General features: G+C 55.0%; 1 protein-coding gene across 3 annotated transcripts in view; it reads right to left on the bottom strand.

Moving 5' to 3' along the window:
* The window catches only part of SLC1A7 (solute carrier family 1 member 7), a 49,284-nt gene that overhangs the window by 19,354 nt on the left and 12,431 nt on the right, over positions 1 to 17,499 (bottom strand). For all 3 annotated transcript variants that reach the window (XM_032296974.1, XM_032296975.1, XM_032296976.1), the window contains exon 3: positions 1,961 to 2,176. In XM_032296974.1, coding sequence (XP_032152865.1) covers positions 1,961 to 2,176 — 216 coding nt within the window. The remainder of the gene's footprint in view (positions 1 to 1,960; positions 2,177 to 17,499) is intronic.

Below are 17,499 nucleotides of genomic sequence, written 5' to 3'. Positions count from 1 at the left end.
GTCAGATGGAACAGAGATTGCCTGAGTCCAGGGAACAGCAGGTGAGAGATGTAAGAGGAGTGCCACAGAACCCACAGAAGTGCTCCTGGAGAGACACGACCAGGGAGCACCTGCTCCAGCTCACCCCACTCCGAGTCTGTGCAGCCCTTCCTGGCCCATTCCCTCACCTCTCACCAGGGAGAGGCGGAGCAGGAGAGAGAAACAAACTTACTGTGACCCTCTTCCCACTGCAGCTTTCCCAGTCTCAGACCCAAAAGGCTAGGACATAGTTAGTTTAAACTGCATGTGTCTGGAGTTTTAATGTTAGGCCTAGACTTCTTAGATCTGAAATTGACTGGAAAGTGAGAGGCACTAGAAGGCATTCCCTGAGCCTTCCAGTGCTTCACTATGGTAGCCTGTGGAGCCCAGCAGACCATTCCCAGGTGGGGCTTCCCGGGCTCCATCCCAGCCTCTGCTCTCTCACCACCTGTCCTGCCAGAGCCCCTCTGCCACCAGGGTTGCACCTAACACCTCTTCCTGGTGATTTCCAAACCTCCATCTCCAGCTTAGACTCCCCCATGAGACTCACATCCACTGGCCGACCATGAGTGGACATCTCCCCCCGGATGCCTGTGCCTGCTCTGGACCATCCACCGCTGGTGACCACCGTCTACCTGGATGAGTGGGCCGAAACCTTCACGCTGGGTGATCAGCACACCCCACCTCCGTCTTGCCTACCTCCTGCTGAGGCTCCCTCCTGAGCAGCCATGCCATCTGCCCCCTCTCTCATCTTCAGGGCCACCACTTGGCCCTGTCCCTGGCCCTGCCTTCCCCTCCAACCTCCCCCCCAACACTGACCCCTGGCCAGAGTGAGCCCTCAGAATTGGATCATGCTGCTCTTCTGTTTAAAACCCATTTCCTGTGGCCTTTTGCCCTGGTTCACGGTGCCCTTTGAGATCCGTCCCCACCTGAATTTTTCTGCCCACCTCTCGCCCCTTCTGCTCTCTCACGCAGAAGGGCTATGGCGTCTTCCCGACATGGTTTGCTGCAGCTCAGGACCTTCCTGCCACTCTGTCGCCCCAGGCCTGCCCTCCCCACCTCCCCGCCTTCCCCTCCCTTAGAAGGGCAGTGGCTCCTGCTTCCACCAGCAGCCCCAGCTTCCCCGTTGCAGCCCCAGCTTCCCTGTTGCAGCCCCAGGCCCCCATTTGTCCCTGTCTACTCGCGGGTCTTTCTTTTTTGCGAGACCCTGACCACTCTTCCAGGGCAAGGGCTGGCTGTGAGTCCCTGGGTCCAGGGCCTGGCACAGAGCTCGCACTGGTGAGGGGCGAATGCAGGAAGGAGAGGAGCAGGGGTGGCCGGCAGGGAACCCGGGGAAAGGGAGTGGGAGGCGGCTGTGCCTCTGGGTGTGCAGTGCTTCCCTGGAGAGGGAGCCTGGGTCTGAGAAGCAAGGTCAGCAGCACTGCCGTGGCTAGGACATGCACCGCAGGGCAAGGGACACTGTCCTTGGAGTCAGACAGGCCTAGGTTGAGTCGTGTCTCCACTACCTACCTACTAGTGACTCTGGAAAAGTCATAGCACCTTTTTGAGCCCCAATTCCTCATCTGTAAAAACAGGACCAATAAAGAAAGGGCGGGGGAGCTGATAACCACCAGCCTCCCACCCTCCAGCCTGGGCACCAGCAAATGCTCACAGATGCCTGCTCGGCACCTAGCCACAGGCAGAGAGGCGCAGACCCTGCAAGCCCACAAGGTGTTTCCAGCCTGGTGGGGCAGACAATGCAGCATGAGCCCGGCAGGCAGCCCAGAGAAGCTCAACCCACCAGGGTGATCATGGCCTCCGTGTCTGCCTCGCTCATCACTAGGAGTTATCAAGAGCAGACCCGAGCACCCCCATCCCCACACCCCATCCTGGCCTCTGGGGGCCCTGGCAGGGCAGGCTCGGGCCTGGCGTTCCCAAGCAGGGTGTTGGTGTCGATCGTTACCGGATGAGGTCCAGCAGGGCATCAGCCGAGCTCATGACGGGCTTCCCGCTCTGCTCCGCGGTCTCCTTCTGGGCTGCGCTGCCAGGGTGGATGACGGAGACCATGAAGATGCCCACGACGACGGCCATGAAGGTGGTCCACAGGTAGTATGCCACAGTGAGGATGCCCAGGCGGCTGGAGGTCTTGGGGTCCAGGGAGGCGAGGCCGGACATCAAACTGGGAGAGTGAGGGGTCAGGGGCTGTGGTGGGGAAGCTGGGGTCTGGCCAGGCACTCAGAACTCACTCAGCCCCTCCTGGCCATGCCCAGCTGCCTTACAGTGCTCCAGGGAACCCCATGTCCCCAATAATCCAGTCCTGTGCTCCTTTTAGCCTTTCCTGCTCTGCCCTCTCCCCATGCCCCGGGGCACAGAGGTGGGGGGGGTTATGTGGGTGGGATCTGTACCTTGAGGCCTCTGTGCCTGCCATTTCCCATGCTTGGTGTCCTCTCAGAAGCTTCCTTCACTCGCCTGACCCTTGCCCACTAGGCAGGACCAAGCTTGGGCCACCTCTGGGGTGTACCTGCCTTTCCCCCAGCACGAGGAGCCCATTCCAGGGTTTCCACAGCCCCTAGCTGCTCCATTAGGACCCTGCCTGTCTGTCGGTGAGAGGAGGGGTGGGTCTGACTTCCCTGTGAGTTCCTAGCAGATGATACTGCAGGTGGTTCCTGCAGGTTCCCGTATGAGCTTGTGAGGGAGTGAGTGACAGCACTGGGCTGCGGGCTGGTGACCCGGGTTCCCGCTCTGCCAACCGGCTGTGTGACCTCAGGCAAGCAAGTCACTCCCCCGTCTTTGGGCCTCAGGATCTCCATCTGTAAAATGGGGCCATCTTGGGTTCACACCTGGGCCCAGACTCTCCATCATGGGAGGCTGCGTTGAGAGGGCTTGTGGGTCTCTCTCCTCTCTGTTTCTCCCCACCTCCAGCCACCCTGGCCTGGGTTCTCTGCCCACCAGTGCAGGTCAGCCCCGGAGCCCTGGAAGCCCAGAGCGCCTCTTCTTGCAGCTGTTGTCGGGGGTGTGGGATGGTGAGGGGTGTGGGGGGAGTGAGAGATTAATTAAGGAAATGCCTGTGCTTTGCTTTGTTGCCAAAAGGATTTTTCCCCAAAGCCCTTTCATTTTTTCAGATAAAGAAGTATTGGTCTGGTTTTAATCATGTAAACAAGAGCAGATAATCCCCAGCCACGCTCCTCTTATCATTAGACCACGCAGCAGCATCCAGGCCCCTTCCCTGGTGGGAGCCACCGCCTGTGAGGGCCCTGCCCTGCCTGCTCGCTGGCACAATGGCTTACTCTTCCGGTAAGACACAGTTTGAGTGTCCCCTCCTCCAGGAAGCCTTCTCTGACCACCAGGCTGAGTGAAGCCTCCTTCTCTCGTGCCACAGTCCCTGTGCCTCCCGTTGTCTCTGTCCCCACCTCACTGGACTGCAGACTCTTTGCTGGAAGCACCTCCAGGGTTGGGCCAGGTTCTGATTCAATACCAGGTCCACAGTTTGGTAGCAGTCTGCTGAGTGAAGGAGTGAATGAATGAATGAATGAATGAGTGTTTACAATCTCTGTTCATCCTCATCTGCCAGGATGCCATATGTTAGTGATGGGCTTAGGGTGGGTCTTAGACATAAATCCTGAAGGGCTCATAATGGGATTGTGCAGCCAGAGGAAATGGGGGCTGCCCTGCAATCATTATCCAAGACAGAGATGATCCCAGGCAGGGCTGGCACATCAGCGCAGGGCCAAACAGTCCTCCCACCACCGCAGAACTCCCCACAGTGGGGTCCAGCCACCTCAGGCCACGGGAAGGCCATACCCCCCAAGAACAGGCCCTGCTTGAGGTCACACAGGACAGCAGTGCCTGGCTGGACCAGAACTTAGGGCCTGACTCCAGGCCTGTCCTCCTTCATTGATGTGTATTCAAACCTTTCGCAAATGCCTACTCCGTGCCATGCCCTGTGCCCACAGGAAGAAATCAGAACCTGTCCTTGACGTCAAGGACCTCCCAGTCTGCCAGGAGGTGGGGAGGGAGACGGAAAGGGTGCTGGGCCACAAGCACACTCAAGTGGCCCCTGGACTAGGTGGGAGCATCAGGACCCCAAGGGAAGGGGGGACAAGGAAATGCTGTCTTTATTCGGAGAAGGGGGAGTCACTTCTAGCTAGGAAAGTCAGGAAGGACTCCCTGGAGGAGGTGGCATTTGAGCTGGCTCTTGGAAATGAGAGAGGATTTGGAGATGGGGCAGACATGTCCCCAGCGTGACAGTGGAAGGCAGAAGGGAGGCTGGAAAGTGTGAGGACACCGTGCTATTCAATATGGTCAGGGCTCAGGTAATGTCTGTGGATTGGTGATAGATTGGCGATGGAAGGGACAGAGAAGATAGACTGAGCTCAGGAGTAGGGTGGCCTTCAGTGCCAGGTCGGGGGACTGGGGAGCCACCGGGCCTAGCGGCGCTTTAGCACAACTCAGGCAGCTGAATTTGCTGCATGTCTAGAAGGGAGAACTAACAATTCCTTAGATTTGAGAAGATAAAAGTAAACACAGTGTCCTGGGTGGGTCACTGAAGTGGTATTTGTAAGATCAAAAACCCAGGGCCAACCTAAGAAATCACCAATGTAGTTTAGATAGAAAGGGATGGCAGAGCAGGCATCAGGAGTGATCGCGTCCCTGCAAGGTGTTCCTAATTCAATGCTAAGTGGAAAAGCAAGTTGCCAGATGGCTTGCGTCCCTGCAGTGAGCCCTGGACTCTCCTGGGATGGAGGCCCGCTCTGGATCTATGGTAGAGGCACACAGACATGTCTGAGGGACTGCGTGGAGTGGGGTGCACATGAAGACTGGATTTCAGAAAAGGATAAAGCCCCCTAAGAAGGCCCCCCTGGGGAAGAAGAGTCCTAACATCAGGGTGGCGCCAAAGCAGGGGCAGACTAAGATGTGGGAGGGAGTGTAGATTCTAGAAAGAGTGAGAAGGACCCCTGAGATTCTAGAAAGAGTGAGAGGGACCCTGACCCCACCCCGGGGCCCCCATTGGCTCTGTATAGGAGAGCACCCATGGACAAACTGGAGAGAATCCTGGAACCCACATTGTTCTGTGCTGGCGCCTCCTCCCTGCCTCCACGAAGATGGTGGAAGGGAGACGTAAGCAGCCACGGGAACTGGTGTGACAGCTGGCAGCGCAGGCCCGTCTCCCTGGAGTGCCAGGGCCACCGCAGGAGAGGGCGGAGGCTGAGAAGAATGGGAGCCAGGTATGCAGAAGGCATGGCTTCCACGCGGAGCTCACAGGCACAGAAAGGAGGTGTAAGGCCTTGCCGTTTGGCTTTCTGAGGGGTTCCTCCCTGCTGGGGCTCCTGGAGGTCCCACACTTCAGGGCCAAGCTGTTAAAGTGACTTTTATGAGAACTTACAGCTGTGGCCCTGTGGTGGTCGGGAGACCAGGTCACACAGACAGGCACAGAAGCAAGCAAACTCTATAGGAAGTTTACCTGTTATCTTTGGGTGTTATGGGTAATTTTTTTTGAGATGGAGTTTTACTCTTGTTGCCCAGGCTGGAGTGCAATGGTGTGATCAGCTCACCGCAACCTGAACCTCCCAGGTTCAAGCGATTCTCCTGCCTCAGCCTCCCGAGTAGCTGGGATTACAGGCATGTGCCACCACACCCGGCTAATTTTGTATTTTTAGTAAAGATGGGTTTCTCCATGTTGGTCAGGCTAGTCTCGAACTTCCGACCTCAGGGGATCTGCCTGCCTAGGCCTCCCAAAGTGCTGGGATTACAAGCATGGGCCACTGAGCCCAGCTCTGTTTTGTTTGTAACAGTCCTTCACATTGTCTGTTCTTTCTAGATTGAGCCTGTCTTCTTGTGTGTTGGTGAACTCAGCTCCTGGAGGACCTGGTCGCCTCAGAAGCCGTCATCTCTCTGGGATTTTACTGTTCCCCAGACACCTGAACACCCAGCTCACTGGATCTTTAAACAACTTTCTGAGTGCAGCACTGTGGAGTTCTACTGCAAGCCACATTTATAATTTAGAATTTTCTAGTAGTCACGTTAAAAAATTAAAAACAAACAGGTAAAATTAGTTTTTTGGTGAAATTAAGTTTAATACTTTATTTAACCCAGTTTATCCCAAATATTATCATTTCGATGTGTATCAGTATAACAGTTTTTAGGCCATGTGCAGTGGCTCACGCCTGAATCCCAGCTCTTTGGGAGGCCAAGGTGGGCGGATCACCTGAGGTCAGGTGTTCAAGACTAGCCTGACCAACATGCAGAAACCCTGTCTTTACTAAAAATACAAAATTAGCCAGGTGTATCTCTACTAAAAATACTAAAAACTAGCAGGGTGTGGTGGCACATGCCTGTAATTCCAGCTACTTGGGAGGCTGAGGCAGGAGAATCGATTGAACCTGGGAGGCAGAGGTCACAGTGAGCCAAGACCGCACCACTGCACTCCAGCCTGGATGACAAGAGCGAAACTCTGTCTCAAAAAAATAAAAAAAGTATACTGCTTCAGGTTTTAAATTTTAACCTAAATTAATTAAATAAAATTAAAAGTTGAGCTCCTCAGTTGCATGCCCGCATCTCAAGTCTCAGTCGCCCTCCTCTGACTCGTGGCTGTTGTATTGGACAGCCCAATACCACAGATCTGTGTTACAGGCAGGGAAAATGGAGCACGCGGCGGCAGAGGCAACTGGCCAGGCCCCCAGCTGGTGAATCATAGCATCAAGATTGGAACAGGAATTTCCGATTCAGAACCTTATGGGTTCCCCGCTCCCACAGTGCCTCTCTGGGGTACAGACCTGGTTTAACTCTGGTGGGGGAAAATATCTGGTTTGTGCTGTGAGTTTATTTTTTATTACTTGTTTGAGACAGGGTTTCACTCTGTTGCCCAGGCTGGGGCTCAGGGGCACGATCACTGCTCACTGCAGACTTGACCTCCCAGGCTCAAATGATTCCCTCACCTCAGCCTCCCAAGTAGCTGGGACTACCGGCACTCAACACCATGCCTGGCTAATTGTTTAAAAATTTTTTAGTAGAGATGGGGTCTCTTGATGTTGCCCAACTGAGCCACCCTTCCCAGCTGGCTATGATTTTAAGATGATCCAGTCCACGTAAAGCCTTTTTAGTTCAATCTTGGAGTTCACAGCCTGCCCATGGTAACGGGCCTCAGATTTGTGGTGGTGAGCTTCCCATCATTGGCGGCATCCAAGTGGATCCTGGATGGCCACCTGTTGAGATGCTAGCTGGAGGCTTCCAGATAGAGTGGGAGGTTCCATGAGGACAACTTCAAACATTCCTTCTGGCTCTGTGATTTATGGTGAGGGGAGAATAGGCAACCACCTCACTCCCACTCCAAGCTTGGCTGGGTGCTCCCGGGAGCACCTGTGGTGTTTGAAGTCCCCAGGGAAGAGCCTCTGTGAGTCTGGAGGCCTGGAGCTCCCTCCCAAGCCATCTGGGCACCACTCAGAGCCCAGGGATTGCGGATCAAGAGATTGCGGTGATTAGAGACATTAACCGGCAGAGGCAGTGGGGAGGCCCAGCCTGTCTCAATCTAGTAATTGTTCCACTTGCAGGGGTGGGGGAAGGGAGGCAGTGGATGCCAGGCTCCCCATAGAGTGAGGAAAAGGCTGCTGACTGACCCTCTCCTGGTTCTTGCACTAGCCCCTGTGGTGGGACTCCTGACCCCATCTCATACTGGGAGGCACTGGGCAGCTCTGCCATTTGCCAAGTGCTGGTTACAAAGGTGAGAGATTAGAAGCCACTCCCTGCCCCATGAAGTGAAAGTCGAAGTTCAGAGAGAGCCAAGAGAGCCTGCAGGCTGCCCAGCTGCGGGGTGCCCCTCTCCCAGCTTTAAGTCCTCCGTTGACTTCATACTGTCATCCGCAACCATCCCACCTCCTTCCCTGTCCTGGGTCCACTGTGACCGGGCTGCCCTCCTCCTTGCCCAGTCCATGCTGCTCCTGGAAGTACCTTTACACTGGATGTTCCACCCGCCTGGTATTCTCCATCCACCATCCCTTCCCCCATGCCAGCCCAATGTCCCCAACCCTGGGTCAGCTTAGACCTCACTGCCTCTGGGAAGCCTTCCCTGACTGCAGCCATCTCTCCCACTTCCCTAGGGCACCTTGTTCTTTCCAGTTTGTTATGGGGCACCCTGCCAGTGGGCTCAACCCAAATCCCCAGGGCCTGACCCAGTGCCTGGCACAGGATGGACTGGCAGGGAGTGCCGGGAGCCCAGTCCCCGCCTGCTTCTCCTTTCCTGTCCTCTGGACACTGCTCAGCTCCGAAGTCTCCACTCAGGCACCACCTCCCTCTGAAGGCCTCCCTGAGTCCCTAGGCGAGGCAAGGAGGCTCCTGTAGGCATCCCTCACTAGCTGGGAGCCCTTGGGCACATGACTGAGCCTTGGTGTGCCTCAGCTTCCACTGAAGATGAGTGGGGATGATGCCAATTTCTTGTGAGGCCAAATCTTGGTTTGGAGTAGCACCTGGCGTGTGATAAGCACGTACTGCGTTTCAATTGTTAGTATTTCCTCTGTCATCACTGTCTGTCTGTGACCACCTGCCCCAGCAGACAGGAACTCCTCCAAGGCAAAGCTAAGTCTAGTTTAGTTCTAGGTCCTCAGAACCCAAGGCCTGGCATCGGCCTGGGTGCAGGGTTGCTGATGTGTGTGATGCTGAACCAGGGTGACATTCTAGATCAGACTTGAAAAGAACAGCTTGTGTGCCCCGGTGACTGAGCAGCCATTGAAAGTTTCCTGAGAACAGATCACCAGTACTAGCCTTGGTCTACCTGCTGGGCTTAGGGGAATGCCCGTGGCACTGTGTGTCTGTGTGACATCGAGACAGTTGGCACCAGAAATCTGGGAACAGATGAGGGTTTGGTCAAGCAACAAGGAGCTGAATGACTGTCCCAGGCAGTAGAAAGGGTGTCTAGAGGTGGGATTCAGGGCTGTGCTTTCGGCGCTCTCCTTTCTGGTTATTTTAATCAATGCCTTGGCCAAGGCCCCCGACAGCATGTGGAGCAGAGTTGTAGAGGACAGGAAGCTGGGGAGGAACAGCTAATGTGTTGGATAAGAGAGTTGGGAATCCAGGCAGACCCCAGCAGGCTGGGACCACGGGCCAATTCTGACACAATGAGACTGAACACAGACACGTGTTGGGCCGCACTTGGCTTCCACGGTTCGGAGTACACGAAACGAACACTGGGGTGAGAGGGGGAGGCTGAGCCGTGGCTGCACACGTGGGGAGGGGACTTTGGGTTCTGTTTGCTGCCAGCTGGTGAGTCACCTGGGACGCAGGGCTGCCAAAGGGCTGGTGGGCCCCCCGCCTGTGGCTCCAGAAGCCCTGAAGACTGCCCTGACTCCAGACTCACTGGGAAATGGGGGGTGTCCTGTGGAGGGCAGCTGGGGTAGGTAGCAGGTGACAGAGGCACGTGCCTGGCTGGGGGGAACAGCAGGGGGCTGGGGGGCAGGTGCTGTGTGGTCCAGAGCAGAGCAGACCTGGGAATGCTGGGGATGATGGGAAAAGCCCTGGGGCTTTTGGCTCGGCACCAGGAATAACTTTCTGGCAGAGCTATCCTGCCCGGGCAGGAACCACCTTGAGAACTGGTGACCTCCTAGTCACGGGAGGTGTGTAAGCAACTTGCTAAAGTCACATGGTAAGTGGGTTCAAGCTCTGGTCTGCTAGTATGACAGCATCCAGTCACAACCTCCTGGCACTGGGAGGACCTGAGGGACAGTGAGGAGCCCAAAGCTCTGCAGCCAAGTCCTTGGGTCTGGCCTCAGCTGACCCAGCCACAGAGGCTCTCCCAAGCTGGCCCTGGGATACAGCTGCAGGAAATCCACCAGACAGGCTGTAGGAAGGAGGCTTTGGGGGTCTGCAGGCCAGAGGGGTCCCTTCAGCCCATCTGAGCATCATGGCTTACTCTTCCTTTCCCCTGAGCAGAAAGCAGGCTCCGCAGCTGGCAGCCATGCCCGTTAGTGCCAGCTCTGAGTCATGCTTCCCAGACGGCTCTGCCAGAGGCCCACACTGAAGCCAACTCCTCCTGAGGCCTGAGGCATCATGCCCAGGATCCCACTCAGCTAAAGTCTGGGCCATCTGGTCTCACCACCCCTCCCAAGGGCAGAAATTTCTCCACCACTCCTGCTTGCATATCTCAGAGGACAGAAAGCTCACCACCTTCTGAGTCAGCCCCCACTATGAGCTGGTGATGCTTACTAGAAAGTCCTTTGTGGTGTCACAATGAACTCCACCTCCTGGGAAAAGCACTGGACCACACTGGGCCCAGCCTGCACTCTGGAGCCACATGGACCAAACCTCTTCGCCTCCACCTTGATTTCCATGGGGGAAGGTGGGAGAGAGTGCCGGGCTCAGAGTGTGGGTGGCAGGTGCTGCTACCCTGGCATGCCCTGCTGCCCTCTGAAAGTCCCTCTTTCCCAGGCCTGGGTGCCAAGAGGGCGCTGCACTGGAACCTGTGCAAATGACAAGCCTGAACTGGATCAAAAGCAAAAGCTGGAGGAGCCACAGCTGCAGCCCTCAGAGCTCACTTCTGACTCTCTGACATTCTCGGCCATTCTCAGTCATTCTCATCTGTTCTCAGCCATTCTCGGTCATTCTTGACTATTTTCAGTCATTCTTGACCATTCTTGACCATTCTTGGTCATTCTCGGCCATTCTGGGCCTTTCTCAACCATTCTCAACCATTCATGTCCATTCTCGGTCATTCTCGTCCATTCCCGTCCATTCTTGGTCATTCTCGGTCATTCTTGGCCATTCTCTACCTTTCCCCACCAGGAAGGCTGCATTCCCTAATATAGTCAGGGCCAGGTCCAGTTCCCAACTCCACTGAGGTGAACCCCCTCCCCCTTCCTTGACCACGTGGCAAAGATCGTGAGGAGTCGGGCCGAGGTCTCCTGCTGACCACCACTGCGGCCTGTAGTCCCTGCCATCAGTAATACTTCCTCGGCACGCCTGTCAGGTGGGTTGTGACTGCGTCCAGGTCGAGGTTAGAAACCTGGCTCCCCGGGGAAGGAGAGGCCGGTGTGCATGGGAACTCAGGTCTCCTGCCTCCCCTCCCTGCACCTGCGGGTCCCTGGCGTCTGCCCCGCACTGGGCTCAGGCGGGGCCATCCTGTGGGCCTCTCCCCAGCGCAGCGGCTCTCCACAGAGAAGGGCGGCAGCACTTTTCAAAACCTCGCCCCCCCAGGCTCTGAGATGTGTGCTCACCCTGCTGGTGTTGAACACCGGCTCTGGGCGCTGTGGGCTCAGGAGCGAATGAGGTGGGTCTGTGCTCCTCACGGAGCTCTGGCCAGCGGGTGGGGAGACCTGCACCTGAGCAACACCAACCCCAGGGGTGGGGGTGGCTGCGACTGAGCGGCCAGAGCAGGGCCAGCCCCCCGGGCATCGGGCTGGGCCTCCCAGAGGAGGGCACAGCTGGACGGAGCCTTGAAGGCCGAGTAGGAATTCTCCAACTGGAATGGAGCAAGAGCATGGAAGTCTGTGGTGCCGGATGAAGCCTGGGAGTTTTTCGGAGTCACCAGGCTGGAGGTCTGACCCCACCTGCAGCCCACAGCGGGCCACGTCTCCCCTGGAGATGAGTAAGGCAAGTCATCTGACTGGGCAGGAGGGCCAAAGGCAGGTCTCAGGCTCCCACCAGAAGGTTCGGTGGAGCTCGGCGAACTGTGGCTGCCCCGTGACTCGGAGGGCAGTGTCCGAAGCACAGGCTGTGCCGGGTTGGCTCTCTGGCCACCCGCTCCTCTGCCTCCTCTCACTCACGGCCAGTCCCGGGGAGCCCGGGCAGCTGCCCCCTGCACACTGGCTCCCAAACCAGACTTTGACGGCTGCTTGGCCCAGGCCCATTCCCAATAAGTTAGAATGTGGGTGTCTGGGAATTTTCTGCCAAACTAGAGTTCCTCAGGAAGGGGGAGAAGGGAGTGTTGAGTTTCCTTGGCCAAACATGATTTCCTGAGTCTAAGAGAAATCAGTTTAAAGTTTTTACAAGAAATAGAAAGAAAAACAATGTATACACAATACAACACACACAGTACCACACACACACACACAATACAGCTTCACAGACAAAACCCACACCCACACTTGGATGTCTCTGCTGTGATGTGGAGCTCACAGAACGCGCTACCATGCGCAGCCCTAGTGAATCACAAACACATGGATTCAGTTTTCCTTGAACGACGCCTGGTTTAAGAAACTGAAGAATGAGGGGAGAGAAGCATTTGGCAAAAAGCAAGTGGAGAATTGGAGGCTCTAGCTGGATCCAGATGCTGGTCTGACCTACCCCTGGTTCCTTGTGTCAGACTTGTCTGGGGATGTGTGAAAACAAGGCTCCGTTGACCTCCCAAGGTTAGGTGCAAAGTCTAGCCTCAGTGGAGTGGGGTCATACTGTGCCAAAGACACAGACACACACACACACACACAGTAGGTGCAAACTCTAGCCTCAGTAGAGTAGGGTCATACTGGGTCACCCCTCCCCCCCCCCCTGCCCCCCCCCCCCACACACACACACAGAGCACCTGCCGGGTCGTGCTTTGTAAATTAGCAGACAGCATTGTGCCTATGTTATGGCTGAGGCTAAGAGGTGAACTCGAGGTGAGTCCAGAGTCCTGGGGCAGAGCAGCTCCCCCAACAGTCTAGCAACCTCCCAAGTGCCTCGTGACAGGAAAAGGGCTTTGCAGACTCTGTGCCTCCCGAGTGGGACAGGAAAACAGGATCATCAAGGTGAGGGTGCAGCATGGAAATTCTCATGACGTCATGTTGTGAGAAAAGCAAAGCAAGCAGGCTACAGATTTATTTCTGTGGAAGAGACTTTTTGGGTTACCCTATAAATTAAAAGCAGAAAGGACTGGGGTAGTAACAAATGGCCTGCTGGGGGAGAATGGGGAAGGAAGGCTCCCAGGCCCTGAAGGCTTGACTTTTCTAAATAAATGTGTAATTGACATGGTGTTAGTGAACGGTGGCAGCTCACAGAAGAGAGGCTGAGAAGGGCAAACCCGTGGGAGAGGGGCCCTGACGCAGGTCCTGTCCAGACGATGTGTTCCTATGCTAATGTAATGTGAGGCAGAATTTTCTAAATTTTGTCCAAGGCTTCCCTGTTCACAGTTGGACAGAGCAAGTCCCCTTGTAGGCAACTATATTTTGAAAAGAATCTTTTGAGCAGCAAAAGTCGGGTGGGAAGGCAGCATTGTCAGGGAAAGGGAGGCACTGTTGTGGCTTGAGATATGCAGAGTTGTGGAAAACAGTGCCAGTTTACATCGGAAGATCAGGGCCTTCTGCGAGGAAAGAGACTAAGACCTGGACCCTGGCTCGCTGTGATTTGAAGTTAGCACCAGGGTATGCTAGAGTCCCCCGATCGACATTGCCTGGCATTCAAGGCCCCCAAAATGAACCCAGCAGGAGGAAAAAGGGAATTGGGGCTCAACTCCCAGGGAGCTGATCTCAAGACAGGACTGACGCTGCTTTAGGAACAATTACCAAGCATTCTGGAGTGACTGGGGTCTGGAGGCATCCCTGTGGCCTGAGCAGGGTTGTACACCTGCAAGGGGCAGTGTGTAGATTTCCACCAGACCACGTGGGACCTGCGTTCCACAGGGCACCATGTGGAGGGAACAGAGCAGCAGGGCTGGGGGCAGGACCCCAGGTTCCAGCCCTGTTTACACCAGAAACTTCCACTGAATGGAATAAGCCGACAGTGGCCATGGGCGGAGGCCTCCAGAGGGAGACACTGGGCTTCTTGCTTGTACAGGGGAGCAGGGCCATATCCAGTGTATTCAGTTTCAAGTCAATAAATCAAAAACCAAGTATAATTATTTTTGCCCTTGAAAATGTCTTAAGTTGCCCACAGAGTCCAGGAGGTATAGTTTTGCATGAGTTCATTCAAGACAGTTTTCCTTGCAGCCTTGGAGTGGGCTGCTGTTTCTTTAAGCAAACTCCAGTTGAGACCGTCAGCCTACACTTAGAGGCTGTGATCTAAAACACCGACCCCTCTGCAGGCCCTGGAAACTCCCTGGCTTCAGGGAGATGCTCACCGTTCGGGAGGTACCTGGGCACTGAGGCAAGTGAGGCAATTCAGGCCCTCCTCTCTCTGCCCTCACCTGGGGCAGAACCTAATTTAAATGATTTTCTCCCTTTGTCAGAGCACATGTAATTGAATTCACTTAAGTTAAATGCACATATGATGGGACTCTATTATAAGGCGGGGCGGCGGGAGGAGGCTAAAATAAACTGAAAATGGCGAACCTGGAGTTACACTGGCTATACAATTAAATAACTAACTGGACCCCCCAGCAAGCAGATTTAACCAGTGGGTTCCCTGCATAGTGAGCCCACAGAGATGCTCTGGCCAGAGCCTGCCTATGACTGTCCTTCCTGGCAAGTGTCCTGATCTCTGGGAATGAATACGTTGGTATGTGGCATATGTGGTCACTCCTTGCTCACGTCGGAGGACAGGCCCAACCAGCTCTGGGGCCCAGACAGTTGGGCTTCTGATCCCATCAGCCAAGGACCACACCCTGCACCTGGAGAATTCACCAGTAAGAATAAGAGCAAGCCTTACAGAGAAGAAATAACGGTGGCAGAATTAGCAATGTGAAGTGGCACGATGATGTCTTCTCTGTTATCCAAAATGTTTGTAATTTGCTTATCTAATTTTTTTTTTTCTGAGACAAGGTCTTGCTCTGTTGCCCAGACTGGAGTGCAATGGTATGAACATGGCACACTGCAGCCTCAACCTTCTGGGCTCAAGTGATCCTCCCACCTCAGCCTTCCAAGTAGCTGGGACTACAGGTGCCCACCACCGTGTCTGGCTAATTTTACAAGTTTGTTTGTTTGTAGAGATGGGGTCTCACTATGTTGCCAGGGCTTTAATGTTTTAAATACAGAAACATCTTTAAAGTTCAGCTCCTAACTGTCCTCCAGGGCCCATTCAAATGCTGGTGGTGAGGCTTTCCCGGAACTCAGCTGCTGCTGCCCTCTGCTTCTGCTGATTTATTGAAAACGTATTGAGCAGGTACCCGCAGTAGCAGGCCCTGTGCTGGGCAATGTGAAATCAGATGAAAGGGGGAGAGTTTTATTCTTCAGAACTATTTTTACAGTAAGGGAGCAGTCCTTGTTCAGAAGAAATTGCTTGATGTGCTTCTTGGACAGAAACTGAGCAGCGGTCCCACCCAACCCAACCTGGCACCAGGGAGAAAGGTGAGTGGAAGTGACTTCCAAAAGACCTCCGGCTGCTCTGGGGGCAGAGGAAGAGAGAAGGAAGGTGCAAGGAGAGAGAAGGAGGTGGACACGCCCTTAGGCGACCCTGGCCACCGAGCCCTGGTTTATCCTCCTCCCCCAGGGTGGCAGTGCCTGTGACTTCTACAAGAACATGACAGGGTTGTGGGATGTCTCCCTGCGATTATGTGGTAAAAGACTTTCTCAGAAGACTGACGAGAACAGGGCCTCCTCTGGCCTTGATGACCTACAGTGCTACGCTGTGAGCCACCTGCGGAGATGGCCAGCTGGGCCAGGAGCTGCAGGCAGCCTCTAGGACCTCAGTGGCTCCACTGCACAGCTGTCAATGCTGGGCCCCCAGGCAGCAGCCACAGGGAATCACTTCCGTTCAGACCTGAGGGAGCATGCAGACGGAGTCTCGCTGGTTGGGCCTCCAGATGAGAATGGAGCCCAGCGGACACCTCTATTGCAGCCTGAGACGCTGAGCAGATGGCTCAGCCACGTCCACCCAGACTGCTGGCCCAGGGACTGAGGCAACATTGGTGTTTATATCACTAAGTTTGTGATAATTGGCTACACAGCAATGGCTAACGAATACGCACGACACACACACACACAGAGCCCGGAGACAGCTGAAGGCACTACTTGAAGCAGGGAATGCCAGTGAGGAGCCCGGAGATAGCCGAAGGCACTACTTGAAGCAAGGAATGCCAGTGAGAATGGGAAGTGAGGTGAAGGCTGCTTGGCTGTAGGAGCAAAGGGCAGAGAAAAGCAAGAGGCAGTAAGACTAGGAATTCAGCTGGGCGTGGTGGCTCACGCCTGTAATTTCAGCACTTCGAGAGGCCAAGGCAGGAGGATTCCTCCAGCCTAGGTATTCGAGACAAGCCTTGGCAACATAGTGAGATCCCCATTTCTACCAAAAACTTAAAAACTTAGCTGGGCATGGTGGTGTGTGCTTGTAGTCCCAGCTACTTGGGAGGCTGGGTTGGGAGGATTGCTTGAGCCCAGTAGTTCAAAGTTACAGTGAGCTGTGATCATGCCACTGCACTTCAGCCTGAGGGACAGAGACCCTGTCTCAATTAAAAAAAAGAAGAAGAATCGGAATTCATGAAAGATAAGGAGGCTTTGACTGTCACGGCACAAGGAATGGCTCTGGGCACCAACTGAGTGCATCCTGGAGAGGCGGGCCCTGGCCCCTGCGGAGGCCCTAGGGACATGCAGGTGTGCACGACTCAGGTGGAGCGGGGTGTGCCGCACAGTCGGCATGGGTGTTGAGGGGAGCACCCAAGAGTGCCTCAGTCAAGGGAGGCTTTCCAGGGCAGGGGACAGGTGAGCTGCAGGTACTAATTATAACCATGAAGATGGAAGAGGCCATCCAAGGGGCTGCATGCTGAGAGCAGGGACAGAGGTGGCCACCGGCTGGGGGAGCATTCATGACACTGAGGAGCCTGGTGATGCTTTAATAAATTAGAAAAACATGGACATCTGCCAGGCATGGTGGCTCACGCATGTAATCTTAGCACTTTGGGAGGCCAGGGTGGGTCGATGACCTGAGATCTGGAGTTCGAGACCAGCCTGGTCAACATGGCAAAACCCCATCTCTACTAAGAATACAAAAATTAGCCAGGCATGGTGGCGGGTGTCTGTAATCCCAACTACTTGGGAGGCTGAGGCAGGAGAATTGTTTGAACCCAGGAGGTGGAGGCTGCAGTTAGCTGAGATCATGCCCCTGCACTCCAGCCTAGGCTACAGACTCTGTCTCAAAAACAAAACAAAACAAAAAACCAACAAAAACATGGGACATCCATAGTGTACCAGGAGCCATGCTGGGTCTTCACATACGTTCTCTTATTTACTTTTCATAATAACCCCATGAGGAAGGTATTCTTCCCACTTTATAGATAAGGACACTGAGGCTCAGATGCTAAAAGGCTTGTTTACGTTTGCATGTCTAGAGAGTGACTCCAGAGCCCTGTTCCTGCCCTGTACCCTTTGCAGATCCTGGCCGCCCCCGCCTGTGCTGCCTGCTCCCCCGCCACTTTGTGACAGATGAAGCCACCCCTGATCAAGCGTGGGCTGCACTCAGCTGGACTGAGGCGCACCTGTCTGAGGGGGGACTTGGGCCAGGGGCTGGGTTGGAAAAATTCTGGAAAAAAGAGAGCCCACAGCTGGAAGATGCCAGGTTGTGGGAAGAGTGACTGGACTCAGCTCCACCCCCACCGGCCCTGCTGCCCTCCCACTGGGCCTCCTTTCTCTGGAGCAAGGTGTGTCTGTGACTGTCTCTCTCCCAGCAGGTGGCCCTCCA

This window comes from Sapajus apella, unplaced genomic scaffold (assembly GCF_009761245.1).
Source record: "Sapajus apella isolate SASKATOON/1434 unplaced genomic scaffold, GSC_monkey_1.0 scaffold36, whole genome shotgun sequence".
Lineage (NCBI taxonomy): Eukaryota > Metazoa > Chordata > Mammalia > Primates > Cebidae > Sapajus > Sapajus apella.
Note: the sequence above shows the minus strand (reverse complement) of the source record. Positions and strands in the feature narration are given on the sequence as shown.